The following is a 21,547-nucleotide window of genomic DNA, read 5'->3' as shown; positions in this document are numbered from 1 at the left end:
CATGCCCTAGAGCAGCCCTGTCCCAGTTTCTTTACTGTGCATAAAGTCTTCTTTCTCTCTCTCTCTCTTTCTTTCTTCTTTTCTTTCTTTCTTTCTTTCTTTCTTTCTTTCTTTCTTTCTTTCTTTCTTTCTTTCTTTCTTTCTTTCTTTCTTTCCTTCCTTCCTTCCTTCCTTCCTTCTTCCTTCCTTCCTTCCTTCCTTCCTTCCTTCCTTCCTTCCTTCCTTTCTTTCTTTCTTTCTTTCTTTCTTTCTTTCTTTCTTTCTTTCTTTCTTTCTTTTTTTTTCCAGACAGGGTTTCTCTGTATAGCCCTGGCTGTCCTGGAACTCACTTTGTAGATCATTCTGTTTTATCTTGAGATAGGCTGTCACACTGTAGTGCACACTGGCCTGGAACTTCTATTGTAAAACTCACATCCTCTTTCCTCTGCCTTTAGAATACTTGATTAAAGACATGGCCACCCAAGTCTGGCTTCCAACAATTCATTGGCTTTTTTTTTTTTTTTTTTTTTTACTTAAAAATGTATTTGGACCTGAGCGTGGTGGCTCACACGTGCAATCTTAGAATTCAGCTGGCTGAGATAGCTATATTACCACAAGTCCGCGGCAAACCTGGACTACAGGGCACGTTCTAGTGTGATGATAGCCTTTCTCAAAATAGCAACAGCAAAAATATTTATTTAATTTTGTACCTAAATACTCATGTTTCCTTTTACTAAAGAGGTATTTGTAAACGTTAGTTCCTATAAAACCTAGATCTTTGCACATGAAAATAAGAGCCAAGGGTATTTTTATTTTTACTTTTAGGGAGAGAAGAAAGTCAGGAGCCTCATGGCTCTGAGTGAGAAGTCAGTGGGTAAATGAGAAGGTCTTTGACTCTGGGTCCAGGGATTCCAGTGTCTTAGTGAGGAGATAGCAGATGGAGAGGATTCTGTGCGTTCTGGGTTCTGGATATTGCAGGGCTTCCATCTCTGGGTGTCTCCCTCAGTTCTATGACGCTGACCCTTCCTGATTCAGAATCTCTGCTTATGGCCCTTCTATGCTCTCTTCACAATGCAAACATTCCACTGTCTCTAGTTCTTTCGGTCTCACCCACTGTCATTGCAGTTAACCTCCCTGAGGTGGTTTCAACTGCAAATATCTTGCTCTTGGTAACTCCTAAATTCCAGTCCTACAATATGGTGTACCTCCCGAGCATTTGCGTAAGTATTTTTGATTTTGTTTGTTGTTTGTTTGTTTTAAGACAGGGTGGGTGTCTCTGTCCTGAACTTACTATGAAGACCAGGCTGGCCTCAGAGTCAAAGATCTACCTACCTCTGTCTCCACAGTGTTAGGATTAAAGGTGAGTGCCATCAGCCAGGAGGGGGCAGCTCATTCCTTTAGTTCCAGCATTCAGGAGGTAGAGGAAGGCAGATCTCTGTGAGTTCAAAGCCAGCCTAGTGTAGAGTTAGTTCTAGGATAACAGCTACATAGAGAAGTCCTGTTTTGGGTGGAAAGGGATGTATGCCATCTGTAGCTACAGTTCTAGGGAATCTGGCATCCTCTTCTGACCTCCAGCTTGTTTGGTTTGGTTTGTTTTTTTCCGAGACAGTTTCTCTGTGTAGCCTTAGTTATCCTAGAACTCACTCTGTAGATCAGGCTGGCCTTGAATTCACAGAGATCCACCTGCCTCTGCCTCCCAAGTGCTGGGATTGAACGCCTATGCCTCAGCTTGTTTTTGTTCATTTGAGACAAGGTCTGTCTCTTTATGTATTCCAGCCTGTCCCAGAGCTCACTGTATAGACCAGGCTAACCTCAAACTTACAAAGATCCACCTGCCTTGGCTACCTCAAACTAAACCAGTTATCATCATACAAATATCAGCTATTTCTGAAATGAAGAGCTTAGCTAATGGCAACCTAATATTTTTCTTTCTGCTTTATAAATTGCAGCCTCACAGTTTTATCATTTATCACTTCCTTTTACCTTCCCATCCTCTATCATTTTGTGGTTTTGTTTGGTTTGGTTTTGGAGGGGATGAAATCTTCCAGTGCTTACATAGGGTGAGGATATTAATACGCTTCCATCCAGAAGTGGCCTGTAGGTTCCCACCTTAGCTTATGGTTAACTCAGTGTTTAGAGCACATGTTGCTCTTCTAGAGGGCCAGCATCCATTCGGGTGGCTCACAACCACCAGTAACTCCAGTTTTAGAGAATCCAATGCCCTCTTATGGTCTCCTTGGGCATCTACACATGTGCACAGAAACACATACAGAGAGACACACACAAATAAAAATACAATAAATTTTTAAAAATAGTACATAACTGCTCTGGGACAAAGCCAAAAGGTTATTTGTTTTCATTATTATTATTATTATTATTTGTTGTGTTTGGCCAGCAGACCACAACCTGGGTTCTAGCCTGGAAAGGCATTTTGGAAACCTGGAAGAGAAGAGGGGCTAGGTGGCGAGAGAAAAGAATGTAGCCAAGACAGTTACTCTGATCAAGGCTCAAATTTTATTGTTGTGACACTAGTTATGAAGGAAGGGGGAGGGGACCCGATTTTCGCCGAATAATCTCGGGTCCAGTAGAAAGGTGCACGTGTGTGGCTCCTCAGGTTCCAGCAGTGGGCGTGGCAGAACGAATGAGCAGGAAGCTCCACCCCGAGCAAGCAGGTTTCAGGCTGGGGGAGGGGAGACTACATCTCCTCCCTTTTATTAACAAAATTAAAAAAAAGAAAAAGCTGGCCTGAGGGGGGAAAAATTATCTATGCTCAATAGTTCTGCCTGGAATCTAGGGCTAAAGAAAAAACTTGCTTTACTGGGATTCTTTAACTTTTCTTATGGTAAACTCTATCTGGCTAAAGACTGTCCTTTCTTATTTTAGTGAACAACTAACTGAAAAGCCTGGAGCTGTAGGCTCTGACTTTATAATGCTAATTAGTACTTGGTAGGTAACTTTCTAGTTGAATTTTAAGTAGGGCGTTGGAACTTTGGCTAAGTTTGACTGAACAAATGTGAAATACACTATAATAACACTAAGTTGATATTTCTCAGCTTTTTTGGATGATAGGTGGGAAACAGGGAGAAGGAGTTCGACCGGCTCTTGTAGTACAAGGCCAATTGGCTTTTTTATTTGGGTGGGAGGCAGTGAAGGGCTTGCCCTTTCAATAGTACGTCTCCAATCTCTCTCCCCCCTATTAATTAAGTTAAATAAGGCAACGCTTAACTGAGGTGATCAAATGATTTTCTCATCCGTAGATGAGTGGGTTTTTAACCTTGGCTTGGGTGGACATGGACCCGATTTTTTTCGTGGGTACTGGTAAAACCCACACATGTGGCTCTCGGTATCTTTTGGGGAGGCGAGGTAGAGCCGGAAAATATTTTTTATTTTTAACCAAAATATGATACCAACCTCTTTTAAACCGGGTTTATCTCACAGGAAACTTAGAAATGGTCAAGCTGGACCTTCCCTTGCAGTAGTTCTGCACCAAGCGGTGCCCATACTGAATTTGTACAATCATAAACCAGTATGCACAGTTTTGAGTGCTGTGCAGCTCCTAAAGGAGAATTATCAACCTCAGAATTAGTAAAGCCTAAGCAAGAATTATGTCGTTAGTAACACCACGATTTGTGGCTAAAATAGGAGCTGGAAGTCGTTCCTCCTCATCCCTGTTTTTTCTACAGCCTATTGAGCTAAGGACACCTTGCAGTAACAGCAAGGGTGAAAATCCAGAGGTCAGTTAAGGGGCTAAGCCTGTCTATCAAAATAAAAACCAATCTTTATTAATATAGAAATATCTACTTTTCTAGCCCTCTTGGTAAACCTAATTTTTAACTCAGACTGAAAACCACGTGCTGGAAATGTCCTGAGACTGGGGGTAACAGCTGCCACCTGTGTGCTCTAGGGGGGCGGGGATGCACATCCACTGGTCCGTCTCGAGAATGTTGATTTACCTGCTTGAAAGACAAAATCTTGAAAGACAGTGAGAAAGTAGGAAAGCAGAACTTCTTTTGGGGAACTCTAGGTACTTTATTTAAATGCAAACTGTAAAGCTGAGGCTAGTCTCCGGCCTCCTGTCGGGGAGCTGGCTCAGAGAGTAGCTTTTTCGGAGCCTGAGTCCTCAAGCCGACTTTTAAGCAAAAGAGGAATTTTAGTCCTCAAGGTGATACTTTAGAAGATTTAGAATCTGTGTTCATCTAACAAATTAATTTATCTGGCAGCCACTGCGCTCTATCTTCATCTCGTGAAAAAACACAAACTGAGTCCCTACCCCAAATTAGAACTGGATCTGGACCCTTCTATTCATTAGTCAGGGGGTCCTTCCATTTTACTAATGTATTAAGTGAACAATTGCTCTTTAATAGCTTTTTCTACTAGCTGTAAGGCCAGCAATCCTTCTGAGGTTAGGGGTCTAGGGGAAGTGGGGGATGTGCTCTGAATTAACTTTGCTAGGTAATTTAGAATATAGGAATCTCTAACATTGGACTGAATATTAGACCAGTCTGAGATTGAGTTAGAATGGCTGGTCACACTGAAGAAAGGAGAAAAATCATTATGACTCTATTAAATGACTAATTTTACTAAGTCTGAATATACAGTCTCTGATGTACTATTGCCATAAAGTTAAAAGGCTAGAAGCTAGTCTAAACTGGAAAAATGACAAGTAAGGATGGATCTAAAACATGAATTTAATTTAGTTTTTTAGTCAATACAATCAGGACATGAGTCAACTTACCTACCAGCTCGTCACACGAATTTACTAATATGCTTCTGCAGCGTTCTGTGGAGAAAACCTGTTTTTCCCTTTTTTAATAAGGTAGTTGTTTTAGGATTAATCTATAAGCCAATAAGTAGATCCCTTTAAGATACTATAAAGCATTTATTAAACTCTTTGACATTAAAATATTAGATTTTGAAAATAAAGGTAAGACTTAAATAGTGTGCATGGGAATGCACTAAATAGTATGCACGGAGATACAATTTCTCTCTTTTTTGTCTTTTAAGAAGTTAAAGTTTTAAAATTTTACAATACCTAAACCTTTGAATTAATAACTAGTTGACAAAACATTTTAAATACTTGGCTGTAAAGGGGCAGTGACTAATTGTACTTTTAATCAATTTTCTTAAGGAGCAGTTGTAACTAGAAGGCTTGCAAAGTTATTAAGAGTTACATGTGCATAATTTATTTATTTATTAACTAGAAATATGCATAAGCAATTGTAAATTTGAGAATTAATAGTATCTGAGGGATGAACAATTTAAGCAATTGCGAGCTCAGAGATATGGCATTGACTATTAATATACAAATTAAGGTTTGATTGTTCAGCATTTTAAAACACCATCTACAGCACACAACTAGATCATCTGTGTTGGAACAGGGGAAACTGTGTCTTAAGACTTCGCCCCACAGAAGCTAGTTGGGCCCACGTGGGCCAAAGATCGGCTGGGAGGATGAGAAAAATGACTTTACAATAATGTTTTCTTTTTGGCCAAAGAATTGTTTTGGGCACAACCAATTTTTAATTACCAATTAATAACAATTATAAAAGCTTTATTTTTTGTAGAAACTTTTGTAGTAAACTAAAACCCTAAGTAATAAAAGGATATTGTCTCTGAATCTTTTGGGTGAGAGCAAGGATTTAAGGTAAACTTTAAGAAGCATTAGTTAATAAAATACCTTTTACTTAGGAAACAATATACACTGAAAGATTAAAACTCTTGGCTTCTTGTATAGAAGCAGAAACAATAAAATTTTTTCTTACATAATGTAAAGTTACATTAGCCATACCTAGAGGCAAAATTTTTTAGTGATTACAGTTCACTAGAAGCAAAACTCTTTGAATTTAAGCATTATTTTAAACATCTGAATAGATCTGCAACACTGTTAAAAAGAATTTCTCTTGAACACAGGGAAAAATCTTTCTCAGGCACTGTTTGCAAAACAAAAGAAAGGCCACAAGCTGCTCTGGGGCTGCCCAGAGCCCTGCATTGACTCAAACGTAAAATACTTTTTAATCTGAGCATCCTGGCCCTCTTGTAATAAGGACTGATTCTAGAGAAACAATATAACTGTCTACGCCTCCAAATTTTGATACTCTTTCTTAAGATGACTTACAGTTAAAACGTTCTTCACAACTTTAGTGTTGTGAAAAAATTGCCCGTACTGCAGTTTCTTGCCAGGCAGCAACTATAACCAAGCTGTTTGTCTAATCTATTTACAAAGACAAACATAACTAGATAACTCTGTCACAGTTTTGTATGAAGTGAGCTGTATGAGCGCTCTCATAAGATGATTACTCTTGTAATTATCTTAATTACAGTATACAGGTGAATTAAAGATCTTAAATTTGAAGTCAAACTGCAAGCTGCAGTCAATGGAACAATAGCAGTTTTAACCATAATTTTTAAGTTTTTGTGCAAGGTTAGGATAATACCTGTAACCTTGGGAAAGCAAAACCCAAGTTTAAAACAATTTATTATCTTTAAAATCAATATTAGAAGCATTACTATCATATTACGAAGTTTGGATGTCAATTAATACCTATGAATACCTATTAAAGCAAGCTTTAATGCTTTAATAAAGAGACATTGCTTTAAATCTTATTTTAAATTTTACTATTTAGGATACGAACCACATTAATTATTACCTAAACTAGAAATATCTTTAGAGACCCAGCCTCTTGGGCTGCCTTATGCCATGTGTCGGAAGGACTCTAAACTTGAGTTATCAAATTTAACACTAACCATCTGTAGCAATGTAACAATTATTAATCTTAACCAACAACTTATGAGCTGATTGTGAAAACACTCAGAGCACATTATCAATAAAAAAGAACCAAATGAAGCAGTTACATTTAGACCAATCAGAGAATAATAATTTTTGTAGCTACAACCATAAAAATAAAAAACACTTTACCATTGTCAAACACATTAATCATGAACCATTTATTAGCTTTTTTACTCTGAAACTTAGAGGCTGTGCACTCGACCTTATTTCCTAAAACGAACAGTTTTTCCAGCAGGGGCCCTCCCGCCACGTGTCTGATTCCTGGATGAAACACGTGGCAGCTCTCGGCTTTGTAGATAAAGTTTTTTATACCATCTTTATTATCCAACACAAAACATAGAACATTCATTCATACAGACTGGACACGAACATACATGAATTGAACACGAGAACAGATTGGTGCACCGGACATTAGACAAGACACAAAAGGGAACAGAGTACTCCTGTTATAAGGCCCAGAGAGATATTTCTCTCTGCTTTTTGGGACATTTTCCTCCCTTATGATGCATCTTTTAGTAACTGGGGCAATCCGCCTATTCCTTTTAATAAACCCTTTTTTTTCTCACACCTCATGTAGCTTCGGAGAGCTACGGCCTACCGCCTATTACCCAGCTCCTCACTGCTGAACCTAAGTGAACCAGCGCACGGGTTTAACGCTGTCTCAGCTTAGCCCATACCTTCTCCGGTATGAATTTCCCTTATCTTTTATTTTATGGAGCTCCGAACCAGCAGCGTCTCTTCCAAAAATCCTTTGCCGTTTCTCAGCCCCACGTTGGGCGCCAATTGTTGTGTTTGGCCAGCAGACCACAACCTGGGTTCTAGCCTGGAAAGGCATTTTGGAAACCTGGAAGAGAAGAGGGGCTAGGTGGCGAGAGAAAAGAATGTAGCCAAGACAGTTACTCTGATCAAGGCTCAAATTTTATTGTTGCGACACTAGTTATGAAGGAAGGGGGAGGGGACCCGATTTCCGCCGAATAATCTCGGGTCCAGTAGAAAGGTGCACGTGTGTGGCTCCTCAGGTTCCAGCAGTGGGCGTGGCAGAACGAATGAGCAGGAAGCTCCACCCCGAGCAAGCAGGTTTCAGGCTGGGGGAGGGGAGACTACAATTATTATTATTATTATTTATTAATTTGTGTGTGTGCTCACATGTGTATGCATATGCACATATTGTGTGATCCAGAACTCCCCCTACAGGGGGAGCCACCGAGCCATCTCTCCAGCTCCTGCCCTTTTGTTTTATTTTGTTTTGGTCAGATGTCCACCATTCCTTTATATTGGGAAGACCTTCCTTCCTGTGACTCTTTGAGAGACAAAACCTCATTCCTACTCTAGAAGGTAGAAGGCTACAGAGGCCAAACGTTCCCTCTGGCCTTGACACTGGCAGAGAAGATGCTGGTTCACAGCCCATCCTTGACCAGTGTAATGCCCTGGCCAGAAGGGAACATGGGATGATACAAGGTGACACAGTTTATTACTCAGGCTTGGCAGCAGCAATATCCAGTGGTGGCAGCCATGTCTCCTTCTGTCACTGCCCTGACCAGACCCTTCCTGCTGCTTACCAATGTCATTCCAAGTTTAGTGTACTGCCAACCTTGCATTCTGTATATTAACTTATTCCTCTCCAGAGAAATGCTGTCTCAAAAAAAAAAAAAAAAAAAAAAAACAAATGAAAAAAGAAAAAGAAAGGAAGGAACAAAATATAGATAAAGCCAGATGTGGTGGCACACACCTTTAATCTCAGCACTCAGAAGGCAGAGGCAGGTAGGTCTCTGTGAATTCAAGGTCAGCCTGGTCTATATAGAGAATTCTAGGATATTCAGGGCTATATATACAGAGAGACGTCCTGGTTTTTGTTTGTTTGTTCGGCTGGTTTGGGGGGGGGGTTGTTTGTTTGTTTTTGTTTTTCGAAACAGGGTTTCTCTGTATAGCCCTGGCTGTCCTGGAACTCACTTTGTAGACCAGGCTGGCCTCGAACTCAGAAATCTGCCTGCCTCTGCCTCCTAAGTGCTGGGGTTAAAGGTGTGCACCACCACGCCCGGCTTGTTTAAAAAAAAAAAAAAACACTAAAAGATAAATATAAAAAATAAAAATAAATAAAAAACTAAATAACAAAACAGGAAGAAAATTAGGTCAAATGTGGAGAGCCTTGGAGCATCTTTGAGATTGGAGGCAGTGGGTGATTGCTGACTGATCTTGATCAAAGGCTGACTGATTCACACTTAACTAAAATCACTTTGTAGTTTGGAGGAAAATCAGCATCTTTAGGAAATTGGTGTATTTATGAAGTTTGGCATCTGATTCCCAGAGTGCCATGGTAGGAGAGTGCTTAAAGAGATAAGATTGCCATTACAGAACTTATTACTTTGTATGGTAATCTCAGAACTAATGAAAAGTAGGCATGCAGAGTGAGGAAGCATTGCAATTTAGATCACAAGGGAAGCACATAGCCTTGCTTGGCAAGATCGCATTGGAAAGAATGCTGCGTATCCTTTCCAATGTTATCTTGCCAGTGTACAGAGGTGAAGCAGACATTTACCCTGCCATCGTCATCTTCTGACCATCAGGAGGAGCTCCAGGACAGCTTTCTCTTAAACTCTGAGGCTCCATTTCCTTTTGGCGAGTTAAGATATAATTCAGTCCTCCTCTTCATACTGTTCAAATCTTAATTCAGCACCTCACAATCTGAAAGTCCCAATTAGGATTTGGTTTTCTATGTTTTTCTTTTCTTTTTTTCTCTGAGATGGGGTTTCTCCATGTAGCCCGGGCTGTCCTGGAACTTGCTCTGTAGACTAGGCTGGCCTGTCTCTGCCTCCTGAGTGCTGGGATTAAAAGTGCGCACCGACACTGCTCAGTTTCTGTTTTGTTTTGTTTTGTTTTGTTTTGTTTTGTTTTGTTTTAAAGATTTATTTATTATTATACATAAGTACACTGTAGCTGTCTTCAAATGTGTTAGAAGAGGGCGTCAGATCTCATTACAGATGGTTGTGAGCCACCATGTGGTTGCTGGGATTTGAACTCAGGACCATCGGAAGACCAGTCAGTGTTCTTACCCACTGAGCCATCTCTCCAGCCCCCTCTGTTTTGTTTTAATACTTGGTGGTTGTTATTTTTGTTCTAGATTTTAAAATTTAAAAAAATGTCAGGTTTGGCTGGAGAGATGACTCAGTGGTTAAGAGCACTGACTGTTCTTCCAAAAGTCTTGGGTTCAATTCCCACCACCCATATGGTGGCTCACAGCCATCTGTAATGGGATCTGATTCCCTCTTCTGGTGTGTGTAAAGACAGAATACTCATAAAATAAATAAAAATGTTGTTAAAAGTGTGAAGCAGTGGTTGCACAGGCCTTTAATCCCAGTACTTGGGAGACAAAGGCAGGTGGATCTCTGTGAGTTCAAGGCCATCTTGATCTACAAAGTGAGTTCCACCCAAAGTAACACAGAGAAAACCTGTCTCAAAAAAAAAATTTAACAAACAAAGCATTAGCATGTGTGTTTGTGCCATGCACATACGTGTGCACTTGCATAGGTATGTACCACAGCACTTACGTGGAGTTCAGATGACAACTTTGTGGAGTCTATTTTCTCCTTCATATGGAGGACTGCATTCCAGACCCGAGGTCTGTATATCAGTGCCTTTACCTCCTAAGCCACCCACCACCCTGATTTTTTGTTATCCTTGTTTAGTTTTTGTTTAGTTTATTGCTCAAATGGAAAGAAATGCTAATTTCTTGTACTATAAGGGGATAGAATAGAGAGTTTATAACTACCTGTTTTGGTTTTTTGAGACAGAATCTCATGTAGTCCCAGATGGTCTCAAGCTCATGGGGGTGACTCATGAAGTAAGGAGTCACCCTCATGAAGGCTCCAGAGACAGAGTTTTGTCTTTTTTTTTAAGTTTTTTTTATTTATTTAATGTATATGAGTATCCTATCTTCATGTACACCTGCATGCAAGAAGAGGGCATCAGATTCCATTATAGATGGTTGTGTGAGCCACAATGTGGTTGCTGGGAATTGAACTCTGGTCCTTTTGAAGAGCAGCCATCTCTCCAGCCCTACAGAGTTTTCTCAAACAAGCCTTTAACTTTACCTATATGTGACTAGAAAGCCGGTTAACCCTCTCCTAGACCGTCTGTTGGCACTTGCTTGTCTCCAGGTTCTAGCAGTTTCTGTTTCAGGTTGAGATCTTTGATCCATTTGGAGTTAGTAATTTCAGTCTAAATACATTATTCTGCATGTAGACATCCAGGCTTCCCAACACCATTGGCCAGAGATGCTTTCTTTCTTTTTTTTCTATTCAGCTTATATCTTTGGAATCATTGTAGGTTATTAAGTGGCTGAAGTTATGTGTACTGATGTTTGGGTCTTAGATTTTGCTCCCTTGGTCTGCATGTCTGTTTTTGTGCCTCTACCAGACTGTTTTATTACTCTGGCTCTGTAATATACATTGAGAACTGGGATTGCAATTCTTCCAGCATTGGTTTCTTCTCAGGACTGTCTTCACTATCCAGGGTTTTTTTTATACATTTTCATATAAAATGTAGGATAATATTGTAATCCTGTGAAGAGAGAGATGAGGAACGTGGTGAGGGTTGTGTTGAATCTGTCTTAGCTATAGGTAGGATGTCATTTTCACAGCTCCACCAATCCATGAGCAGGGCACATCTTCCAATTGTCTGGTGTCTTAATTTATCTCTCTTCAGAGTTTTAAGTTTTCATTGTAGAGGTCCTTCACCTCCTTGGTTAGGTTTATTCCCAGATATTTTATTTTCTTTGAGGTTGTTGTAAATGGGAGACTGCCCATGGTCAGCTCTGTATGTTTTTTGGTGGTACGTAATAAGGTACTGATTTTTGCAAGTGGATTCTGTCTCCTACCATGTTGCTGAGTTGCTAAAGTTATCAGTTCTAGAAGTCCCCTGGTAGGATTTTGGGGATCTCTAATATGCAGTATCATATCATCTGCAAATAGCGAGAGTTTTGCGACATCTTTCTCTCTCTGTGTCCCTTGAATCTCCTTCTCTCCCTTATTGCCTCAGCGAGCTTCTCAAGCTCAATGCTGTCTTGTTCCTGGCTTCAGTGGATGGCTTCAAGCTCTTCAACGTTTAGGAAGATGAGCTGTGCACTTCTCGCACCCAGCTTTTATTGTGTTGAGGCATGTTCCCTTCTAGCCCTACATTCTCTAGGACTTCTATTATGAAGTTGGGTTTTGTCAAAGGCCTTTTTGTGTCTGTTGAGATGATGGTGTGATTTTTTTTTTACCTTTAAGTCCATTTCTATGACTTATTACATTTATTGACTTAAATATGTTGAACCATGCCTGTGTTCCCACAATAAAGCCAACTTAGTCATGGTATATGATGTTTTTGATGTCCATATTCTAGCTACCCTAGTGGTTCTTCAAATGATTAACTACAGAATTACCACTATATGACCAATTAATTCTACTTGTAGGTGTAGGCTTAAGACTGGCAAGATGGTCCAGCAAATAAGAGGATTAGCCACAAACTCTGACAACCTCAGTTCTAACCTACATGTGGTGGGAGGAGGGACCCAGTCCCCTCAAGTTGTATTCTGACCTCCACGTGCACTTGTGAACATATACACACATACATAGGGACACACATATACACATAAAATTCTATTAAAAAAAGAAACTGTATATGTTTGTATTTTACTGTCTGTAAAATATATCAATAAAATTGCTCTGATTGACTTGTTTCACAAGTGAGAGTCATCTGGGAAGAAGGAACTCAATTGAAAAAAAGGCCTCCATCAGCTTGACCTGTAGGCAAGTCTTTCAGCCATTTTCTTGATTAATGATATATGTGAGAAGACCCAGCTACTGAGTTCATTGCCACCCCTGGCAGCAGGTGGTCCTGGGTGCTATAAGAGAGCAGACTGAGCAAGTCATGAGGAGCAAGCCAGTAAGCAGCACCCCTCCATGGCGTCTGCATCAGCTCCTGCCTCTCAGTTTGTGCCCTAATGTCCTTCAGAGATGGACTGTTATCTGGAAGTGTAGGTTAAAATAAACCTTTCCTCCATAAGCTGCTTTTGGTGTTTATCACGGGAACAGGAAGGAAACAAGGACAAAAACCATTACTCAGTGGTAACACTGAGCCATCTCTCCCACCCTAACTTAGCTTTTTGAAATAGCGTCTTTCAGTGAACCTAGAAGTAGCCACTTCAGTTAGACTCTAAAATCTGTTTCCTTCTCCCAGCAGTGCGACTTCAGGTACCAGCTACTGGCTTTCGAGTGGGTGCGGGACATCCGAACTCAGCCCCCTTCCTCCCCCTCTCCCCCTTGCACAAGAAGCACTTTAACCCACTGATCCATGCCCCCGGGACCTCTCAACTCACTTTAATCATGATTCAGTGAAGCATGAAGTGTGCGCATTTATCGTGTGTCAACATAGAGATTTGGCTGTCCCACTTTGAAGGTGTAGCCACTGTTGTAATCCGTGACTGCAGGGATTGTACAAACAGTGGTGAGATAGGCGCCTAAGACAAAGACTGATTCTGTAATCCCTATGCCTACCAACCCCTTCCAAAGGGCATCATGTATTTCAGAAGGAGCAGGTGCCTGGAGGCTATTGTACCCAACAAGAGTCATTTCAGGTTAGGATGAGAGGCCTGTTGCTGTGAGATCTAAGGAGCATAAACTCTGTATGCCCCATCTCTATCTCCATCATGCTGAGATCAGGAGCATGTGAGATTTCGTCCTGTTTATTAGTGCTATTTGGAAAGGGTCCTCAATGACTGTACAGATGTTGACTGAAGATTAACATTGCTCAAACACCCCACCGACAGTCACGACACAGTCACAGTCACCACCAGATTTAAGTCAAAGGCAGCCAGGTCAATTAGTCCATTAACTCAGAAACACTCACTTCTTCCAGCTTCTCTCTCTCCTCCCTGGAGATGCTGGGGCCTCAGGGGAGAGAGAAGATCTATGGACATCTGGACCATCTGTAAAAACAAAAATGTAAAGCATTAGACTGTTGCTGTTTTTAAAAATAATTCCATAGATACATGATTGACACACTAATCATCCGCACTCTATAATTAAATCATGATCAGCACATTCATCACGTTTTACATCTTGATCGACAAAAAGGGAACCCAGGATTTATGGGGGTTTGGTTGGTTTTAGTTTTTGTTGTTGTGTTTTGGTCTTCTTTTTTTTTTTTTTTTTGTTCATTTGTTTGTTTTTGCTATTGTTTTTTGTTTTTCGAAACAGGGTTTCTCTGTATAGCCCTGGCTGTCCTGGAACTCACTAGACCAGGCTGGCCTCAAACTTAGAAATCTGCCTGCCTCGGCCTCCCGAGTGCTGGGATTAAGGGCCTGCATCACCACGCCAGGCCTTTTTTGTTTGTTTGTTTGTTTGTTTGTTTTGAGACAGGGTTTCTCTGTGTAGCCCTGGCTGTCCTGGAACTCACTTTGTAGACCAGGCTGACCTCGAACTCAGAAATCTGCCTGCCTCTGCCTCCCGAGTGCTGGGATTAAAGGTGTGTGCCACCATCACCTGGCCAGAACCCCTGTGTCTTTAACTCTAATCTTAGCAATAATTATTTGCTGTTTCTTTAGATTTCTCCATTCTAGAGTTTTTATTTTTTACTTTATTTTTTGTTAACATATAAAGAAATAGCCTAAACTAGGCTTTTATATGATTGGAATTATACAACATTCTGGGTTTGTCTTTGGTTTTGTAACTGTCTTTCACTTATCATAATGCTTTAGATATCTGCCTAGGGGTTTAGTTTTTTTTTTTTTTAAGATTTATTTGTTTTATGCAAATGAGTGGTCTATCTGCATGTACACTGGCCTGCCAGAAAAGGGCATCATATCTCATTGTAGATGATTGTAAGCTGCCTTGTGGTTGCTGGAAATTGAACTGGGGACCTCTGAAAGAGCAGCCAATACTCTTAACTGCTGAGCCATCTCTTCAGCCCCAGATGCCCATCCAAGTTATAGCTATATAGCTGGATGACTTTGAACGCCTATCTCCACCTCTGAGGTTCTCAGGTTACAGGCATGTGATAACCTGGACCAAATGAACTACTTCACCAACCAGCTTCAGGAATTGTTTTGACGGGTCACTTGTTTTTCTATTTAGAGTTTAATTTATTTTTTGATAATTTCATAGATTTATATACTGTATTTTAATCATATGCACTGTTACCTTCTCTTGGGTCTCTTTCCCATCATAACCTCTTCTAGTCTCCCTAATGCATTCATGTCTTATGCATACGTGTGTTTGTACAAGTTGATATGAGACCCATTGAGTTTAACTAGAGCTGCTTACATGAGCATTGGTGGAAGAGTATTTACCAGGACCTTCACCTAGCACCTTCTAACTGCCACTCTCCCCTCATGGAGGGTGGACTTCATGAGCCTCTTCCCCAAATATGATGGTGCTAATAAACACAGTGTCATTCGGTCTCGGGCAGGTGACCATAGACAATCTAGAACAATGAGTTCAGTAGTCATCCTATGTTCAAAAGCCAGCCTTCCTTCCCATCCTCTGGCTCTTATGTTCTCTGAGGCTCATCTTCCAGTGTTCTTGGTGCCTTGGAGCAGGCAATATAGATGTCTCTTTAGGGCTAGTCACTAAACAGTCATTTATTCTTAGCACTTTAATCAGTTGAATCGCTGCAATAACCACAAACCACCACAAAATGAGGCTTCTTGTCCAACACTGGGAGGAGCACCAACCCATGAGCATAACCATAAATAGGGTTTGATGGGCACAACATGTCTGTTATCAAAACTACAGTAGTAGCTTCTATGCTAGAGCCCATGATGTCTCCAGTTACAGGATTCTGGCCAGCATTACAGTTTTACAGTACCAAGCATAAATTCCCTCCGGTGGATTGTGCCTCAAGTTTAATCAGAAAGCGATCGGTTACCCCCATAACAGTCAAACAATGGTACAAACATCGTACCTGGCGGTTTGGTTGTTCAGTACACAGGATCTCATAAATGGGTAAAACTTAAAACTCTTTTAATGTGTGTGAATGTTTGCCTACATTTCAGTATGTGCACTGTGTGTTGCTTAGACTTCCCGGAGGTCAGAAGAGAGGGTTGCATTTCCCAGAACTGGATTTACACGTGTTTATCAGCTGCCACGTGGGTACTGGGAACCAGGTGGGTACTGGGAACCAGACCCAGTTTCTCTGCAAAGGCAGTAATGCTCTTAAGCACTGATCTGGTTTTCAAGGAGGAACCTTCCATTTCAGCTCCAATTGATTGTCTTGTAGTGATAGGTATCTCTAGTTTGATAACTTCTTACCTATCTGGTGGGTAATCAAATTTAGCCCTGGTGAACTATGTTTTAATAATTGAAATTAATCTCTGGATTTACATGATTTTTCATCATAAGTTGAAAATGACAGTACATAATTGGAACAAACCATCTTACAGTACTCCCCACTGAGTTTAGATAACACAGCTGGGCCTGGTTCAGTGGCTAAGGACACCTGCTGCTCTTCCATGGGGACTGAGCTGGGTTCCCAGCACCTGGTCGGATGCTTATAAGCTTTTAGAGATACAATTGCCTCTGACCTCTATGGACACCAAACAGACATGGCATACACATAAATAAAAAAAGAAATATTTTTTAAAAGGTAATATTGAAGCCAGGCAAGGTGATACATGCCTTTAATTCCAGCACTCAAGAGTCACAGGCAAGTTGATCTCCCAGTGTTCAAGGCCAGCCAGGGCTACACAGTGAGATCCTGTTTCAAAGGAAAATTACACAAATTATGTACAATAGGTATTCTAGGAATTAGAAGAAATGTTGGGGAGGAATATGAAATTGGTGTGTTTAGGATATTTGGTTCTTGTTTTTGAGACAGTCTCGCTGTGCAGCTCCAGCTGACCTAGAACTTGCAGTATAGACCAGCTGACCTTGACCTCACAGAGATCCACCTGCCTCTGCCTGCTGAGTGCTGCGATCAAAGGTATGTGCACCACCAAGCCTGCCTCTCACATAGATTGACCTTGATGGCTTTTTTTCAACCCTAGGTTCCTTTAGTGTTCACACACTACGAATGCAAACTTGTTGATGCTCTTTTTTTCCTCCCTAGAAATATGACAAATCTGAAGCTATCCCCGTGGAGGTAGCTGTGTCTGGAAGACAGTAAGAGATGTGTGTCCTCATGGAAGATTCCAGCATGTCCAATGGCATCGATGTGGACAAAGGCTTTGCCATTGCCTTCGTTGTCCTTGTGTTTGTGTTCCTAATAGTGATGGTTTTTCGGTGTGTAAAGTTGGTGAAGAATCCCTATGAGGTCAGCTCTACAACCGCAGACCTGCCTCTGAATTGAAGTACCATCAAACCTAGAGGTCTCCTCTTGACAAGAGACTTGCAATCATTTTTTAGTGGAGCAGTGCTTTTAGCAGGGTCTTATACAGCCAAGACTTGCCTCAAAACCCTGAACCCTGTTTCTCCTCCCCCTCCTAAATACCGGGACTACAAAGAATGCTCCATCACAACATTTAAAATCTTTTATATTGATGTGTATGATCCAGACTTTATATCCCCTTACCTCTGCATTTCTCAAGCTTGCAATCTTATGTTCTGTAACAAGCATGTAGGAGTATCTCACCAGAGAGAAAAGTGGGGCTATTTTTCGTTGTTCTTTTTCAGGGAATCCATTACTAAAGTTGAACTTATTGACTAGACTAAGGCTATGAGTTTCAATTGTCCCATATCTTATGTCCCTGGGGTAGGACACTGGAACTTAATTTAATGATGTAATATAACATAATGCTATGCTTGGTGAGGCCCATCTAGTTAGCTCATCATTAGTTAGTTAGTTCATCATTGTGAAACTAGAAGCTAACTAGGACTTGGCCAAATGTATTTGTTCCTTAAGGAAAGTAGAAGGGACAAGCATCCAACAAGACCTATTCAGGGTGTCAAATCTGCTTTCTTCTCAAGAGGGTGGAGCTCTATGCTACAGGTGGTCTAATGTGCCTGAAGTAAGCCCCCCAGGCTCTGCCAGCCAAAGTTCCCTCAGCTGTAAAGTAATACGGGTGAACTGAGCAGAGCTCCAAAAGGTAGGTATTCATAGCCTAATCCCTGAATGCTAGGGACATGCTCTGATTGGGGGCAAGTCTTTGAAAAATAATCAAGACTCTTAAACCAGCACGTGAGAGTCAGAGGTAGGAGGATTGCTGTGAGATCTTAGCATGAGTCATATAGAGATTTCACAGGAGGTGCATGGTCAGGGGGAAAAAGCCACATCAAGACGAAGATGGTGACAGAGATTCTAGTTGTGCAGCCACAAGCCAAAACCTGCCAGAAGCTGAAAGAGAGGAAGGATTGTCTCCTGGGGCCATTGGTTGCATGGCCTCACCAACAACTCAGGTGTGGACTTCTTCACTTGATGTTAGGCAAATAGCCAAGAAGCTATTTAGCAATTTCTGCTCTCCGGAACATGAGAGAATACACGTCTATCTTTTTATACCACGAAGTGGTTGGTGGCAATCACAGGAAGCTGATAGATAACTCTGCCTATCATCAGTTTTCTAGAAGCCTTTGTGTGTGTGTGTGTCTGTGTGTGTGTGTGTGTGTGTGTGTTTTGAGGCAGGATATCTGGCTCCAGAAATGACTCAGTTCTTTTTTTTTTTTTTTAATAGTTTTTTTGTTTTTTTTGTTTTTTTTTTAAGATTTATTTATTTATTTATTTATTATATGTAAGTACACTGTAGCTGTCTTCAGACACTCCAGAAGAGGGCATCAGATTTCGTTACAGATGGTTGTGAGCCACCATGTGGTTGCTGGGATTTGAACTCAGGACCTTCGGAAGAGCAGTCGGCACTCTTAACCACTGAGCCATCTCACCAGCTCCCATGACTCAGTTCTTGATGCTCTTCCTGAAGATCCAAACTAGGTACGGAGCAGCCATGATGGTGTGTTCGCAGCTTTCTTCCCCAGCATGTCCAGTGTGAACTTGCACATGTGTGCAGGAGCTGTCTCACTAGGTTCCATTCCCACATTCCTTCTTTTATGCAATATTGGCCTCAAAGCCCAAGGCTGAATATGCTGGCAACTTGGGTGTGCTGAGCGAAACCACAAAGTGCTTTTCTGCTCTCTCGCTTCTTTCAGCACAGTTTGAGATTTTTATTATACTATTTTAGTATAGTCTCAAGCAGGAGGGTTAGGAGAAAGAGAAATTCAGAAAAAAAAAAAGACATAAAAAGAGCTTATCTGTGGGCTTCTCAAAGATGAGTTGTGATTTTTTTTTTCTTCCAGGGTTGGGAGTGGAGATGGGGTGGTCAGGTCTTGCCTGTTTTTCTGCTCAGACTCAGTTATCATCCCGTCTCAGCTCTCCAAGTGCTGGGACCACAGGGACAGATGAAAGATTCTAAAGGATTTTCACTGTGGTGATGTGGGTTGTGCTGGGATCCAAAGGCCTCTTTCTTGGGGACTGTACCTCTTTAATAGTTTAGTGAGAGTGCCTTTTAAATGCCTCCTCCCCTCCCCCAACTGCTTCTACTGTTTTGAGGTTCAAACTCAGGAATTTTCACATGCAAGACAAGTGTTTACCATTGGACTAAGCCTCAACTCCCACCTTCCCAAACTGCAAAGTATATTCTGTAAGTAGTACAAAGACAGATTTCCTCAGCTGATAAAGAGCAGCTAGAGAGAGCTCAGGGGTTAAGAGCACTTGCTGCTCTCACAGAGGACACAGGTTCAGTTCGCAGTATTCCCAGAGCAGCTCACAGCCATCTGTAACTACAGCTCCAGGGAACCAATCCCTCTGGCTTCTGCAGACATGTGCACTCATGTTCATCTACATATAATCTATAAAAATAATAAAAACACTTTTTTAAAATTTGTGGGTTTTTTTGTTTGTTTTTGAGAACAGGGTCTCACCATGTAGCTCTGGCCTGAAATTCACTCTGTAGACCAGGCTGGCCTCAGACTCACAGAGATCCACGTGCCCCTGGTTACCTGATGCTGGGATCAAATGTGTGACTACCACTTGACTCATAAAAACAAATCTTAAAAAAATAAATTTTGGGGCTGGCGAGATGGCTCAGTGGTTAAGAGCTCCGACTGCTCATCCGAAGGTCCCAAGTTCAAATCCCAGCAACCACATGGTGGCTCACAACCATCTGTAACGAAATTTGATGCCCTCTTCTGGAGTATCTGAGGACAGCTACAGTGTACTTACATATAATAAATAAATAAATAAAAGAAAGAACTCCCTCTATGGCATGATGGGTAGTTACAATCAGAGGCTGTCCCAGAGTTAATTTGTCTGCATCTTTAAAAAAAAATAAAATAAAAAAAAATAAATTTTGAAATGTGTATTTTCGATTTTTGTTTTGTTTTGAGAAAAGGTTTCTCTGTGCAGTCCTGGCTGTCCTGGAACTCACTCTGTAGACTAGACTGGCCTTGAACTCAGAAATCCACCTGCCTCTGCCTCCTAAGTGCTGGGATTACAGGCATGCACCACCTCTGCCCGGCCTATATTTTGGATGTTTTAATTTTTTAAAAGATTTTTTTATTTTATGTATGTGAGTATGCTGTAGCTGTACAGATAGTTGTGAGCCATCATGTGGTTTCTGAGAATTGAATTTAGGAACTCTGCTTGCTCCAGCCCCGCTCACTCCAGCCCTGCTCGCTCCTGTCCAAAGATTTACTATTATATCGAAGTACACTGTAGCTGTCTTCAGACACACCAGTAGAGGGTGTCAGATCTCATTACGGATGGTTGTGAGACACCATGTGGTTGCTGGGATTTGAACTCAGAACCTTGGAAAGAGCAGTCAGTGGTCTTAACCACTGAGCCAACCCAGATTCTTAAATTTTATTTCATGTGTATGAGTATTATTAGTGTTTTGACTCTGTGTATTTCTGTGTACCATTTGTGTGCCTGGTGGCACCTGGGGAGAAAATATGGTGTTAAATACCCTAGAACTGAAGTTATAGATGGTTGTGGGTTGCCATGCTGGTGCTGAGAACTGAACCCAGGTCGTCTGTCAGGTGCTCTTATCCTTTGAGTCCCAATAGGCTGAGATTATCTAACACCTCTGGTGAGAATGATTCCTCAGTTTAGAACTTGTAATAATTGTTCTATTAATTACGAATGCCAATCTCCTCTGTACCTAATTTACAACCTAGTTGTAATAGGTGTGTGCTTTAGTTTCTTTTCTTCTTGCTAGGATAAAATACTCTGATCAAAGCAACTGAAAGGAGAAAGGGTTTATGTTAGCTCAAAGTTCAAGGCATAGATTGCATCACAATTGTGGGAACACAGCAGGGGCTTGAAGCAGCTATTTAAATTACATACAGAAAATACCTAATAAAAAATGGAAAAAAAAAAAAAGCCAAAAAATAAATAAATAAATAAATTACATACAGAGTCAGAAGAAAACAGTAGATTAGTACTCAGCTTAATTCCTCTACTCTTACATAGCCCAGGGTCCCTGAATAGAGAATGGTGCCACCCATAGTGGGTGGATCTATTCACCCCAAGCAGCATAATCAAGGTAATTCTAACCTATCAAGTTGACAAATGACACTAATACTTATAGTGTGTACAGAATTATTGACGTTTCATACTGCTATGGGATGGGAACAACCAGTCTTGGATGGTTTCACACATGAGTGCACATACATGCACACACACATGCATGCACAAGCACATACACACACATAAACACACACACACACACACACACACACACAGGCAAAAGGAGTTGCTATACCACATGGCAAGGAGACGACTCTAGCCACATACTGTAAATATAGATTCAAACTTGTTTCT

At 41.0% G+C, this 21,547-nt stretch overlaps 1 protein-coding gene across 1 annotated transcript; it reads left to right on the top strand.

The window, feature by feature from the left end:
• The first annotated feature begins 1,072 nt into the window (after positions 1-1,072).
• 4930558C23Rik (RIKEN cDNA 4930558C23 gene) lies at positions 1,073-17,447 on the top strand. Its single transcript, NM_001384190.1, has 2 exons — positions 1,073-1,199; positions 16,850-17,447. The coding sequence occupies exon 2, from the start codon at positions 16,910-16,912 to the stop codon at positions 17,087-17,089; it is 180 nt and encodes a 59-aa protein (NP_001371119.1). The 5' UTR covers positions 1,073-1,199; positions 16,850-16,909; the 3' UTR covers positions 17,090-17,447.
• Positions 17,448-21,547: the final 4,100 nt, after the last annotated feature.

This window comes from Mus musculus, chromosome 3 (genome assembly GCF_000001635.26).
Source record: "Mus musculus strain C57BL/6J chromosome 3, GRCm38.p6 C57BL/6J".
Classification (NCBI taxonomy): domain Eukaryota; kingdom Metazoa; phylum Chordata; class Mammalia; order Rodentia; family Muridae; genus Mus; species Mus musculus.
This window is presented reverse-complemented; position numbering and strand designations above follow the sequence as displayed.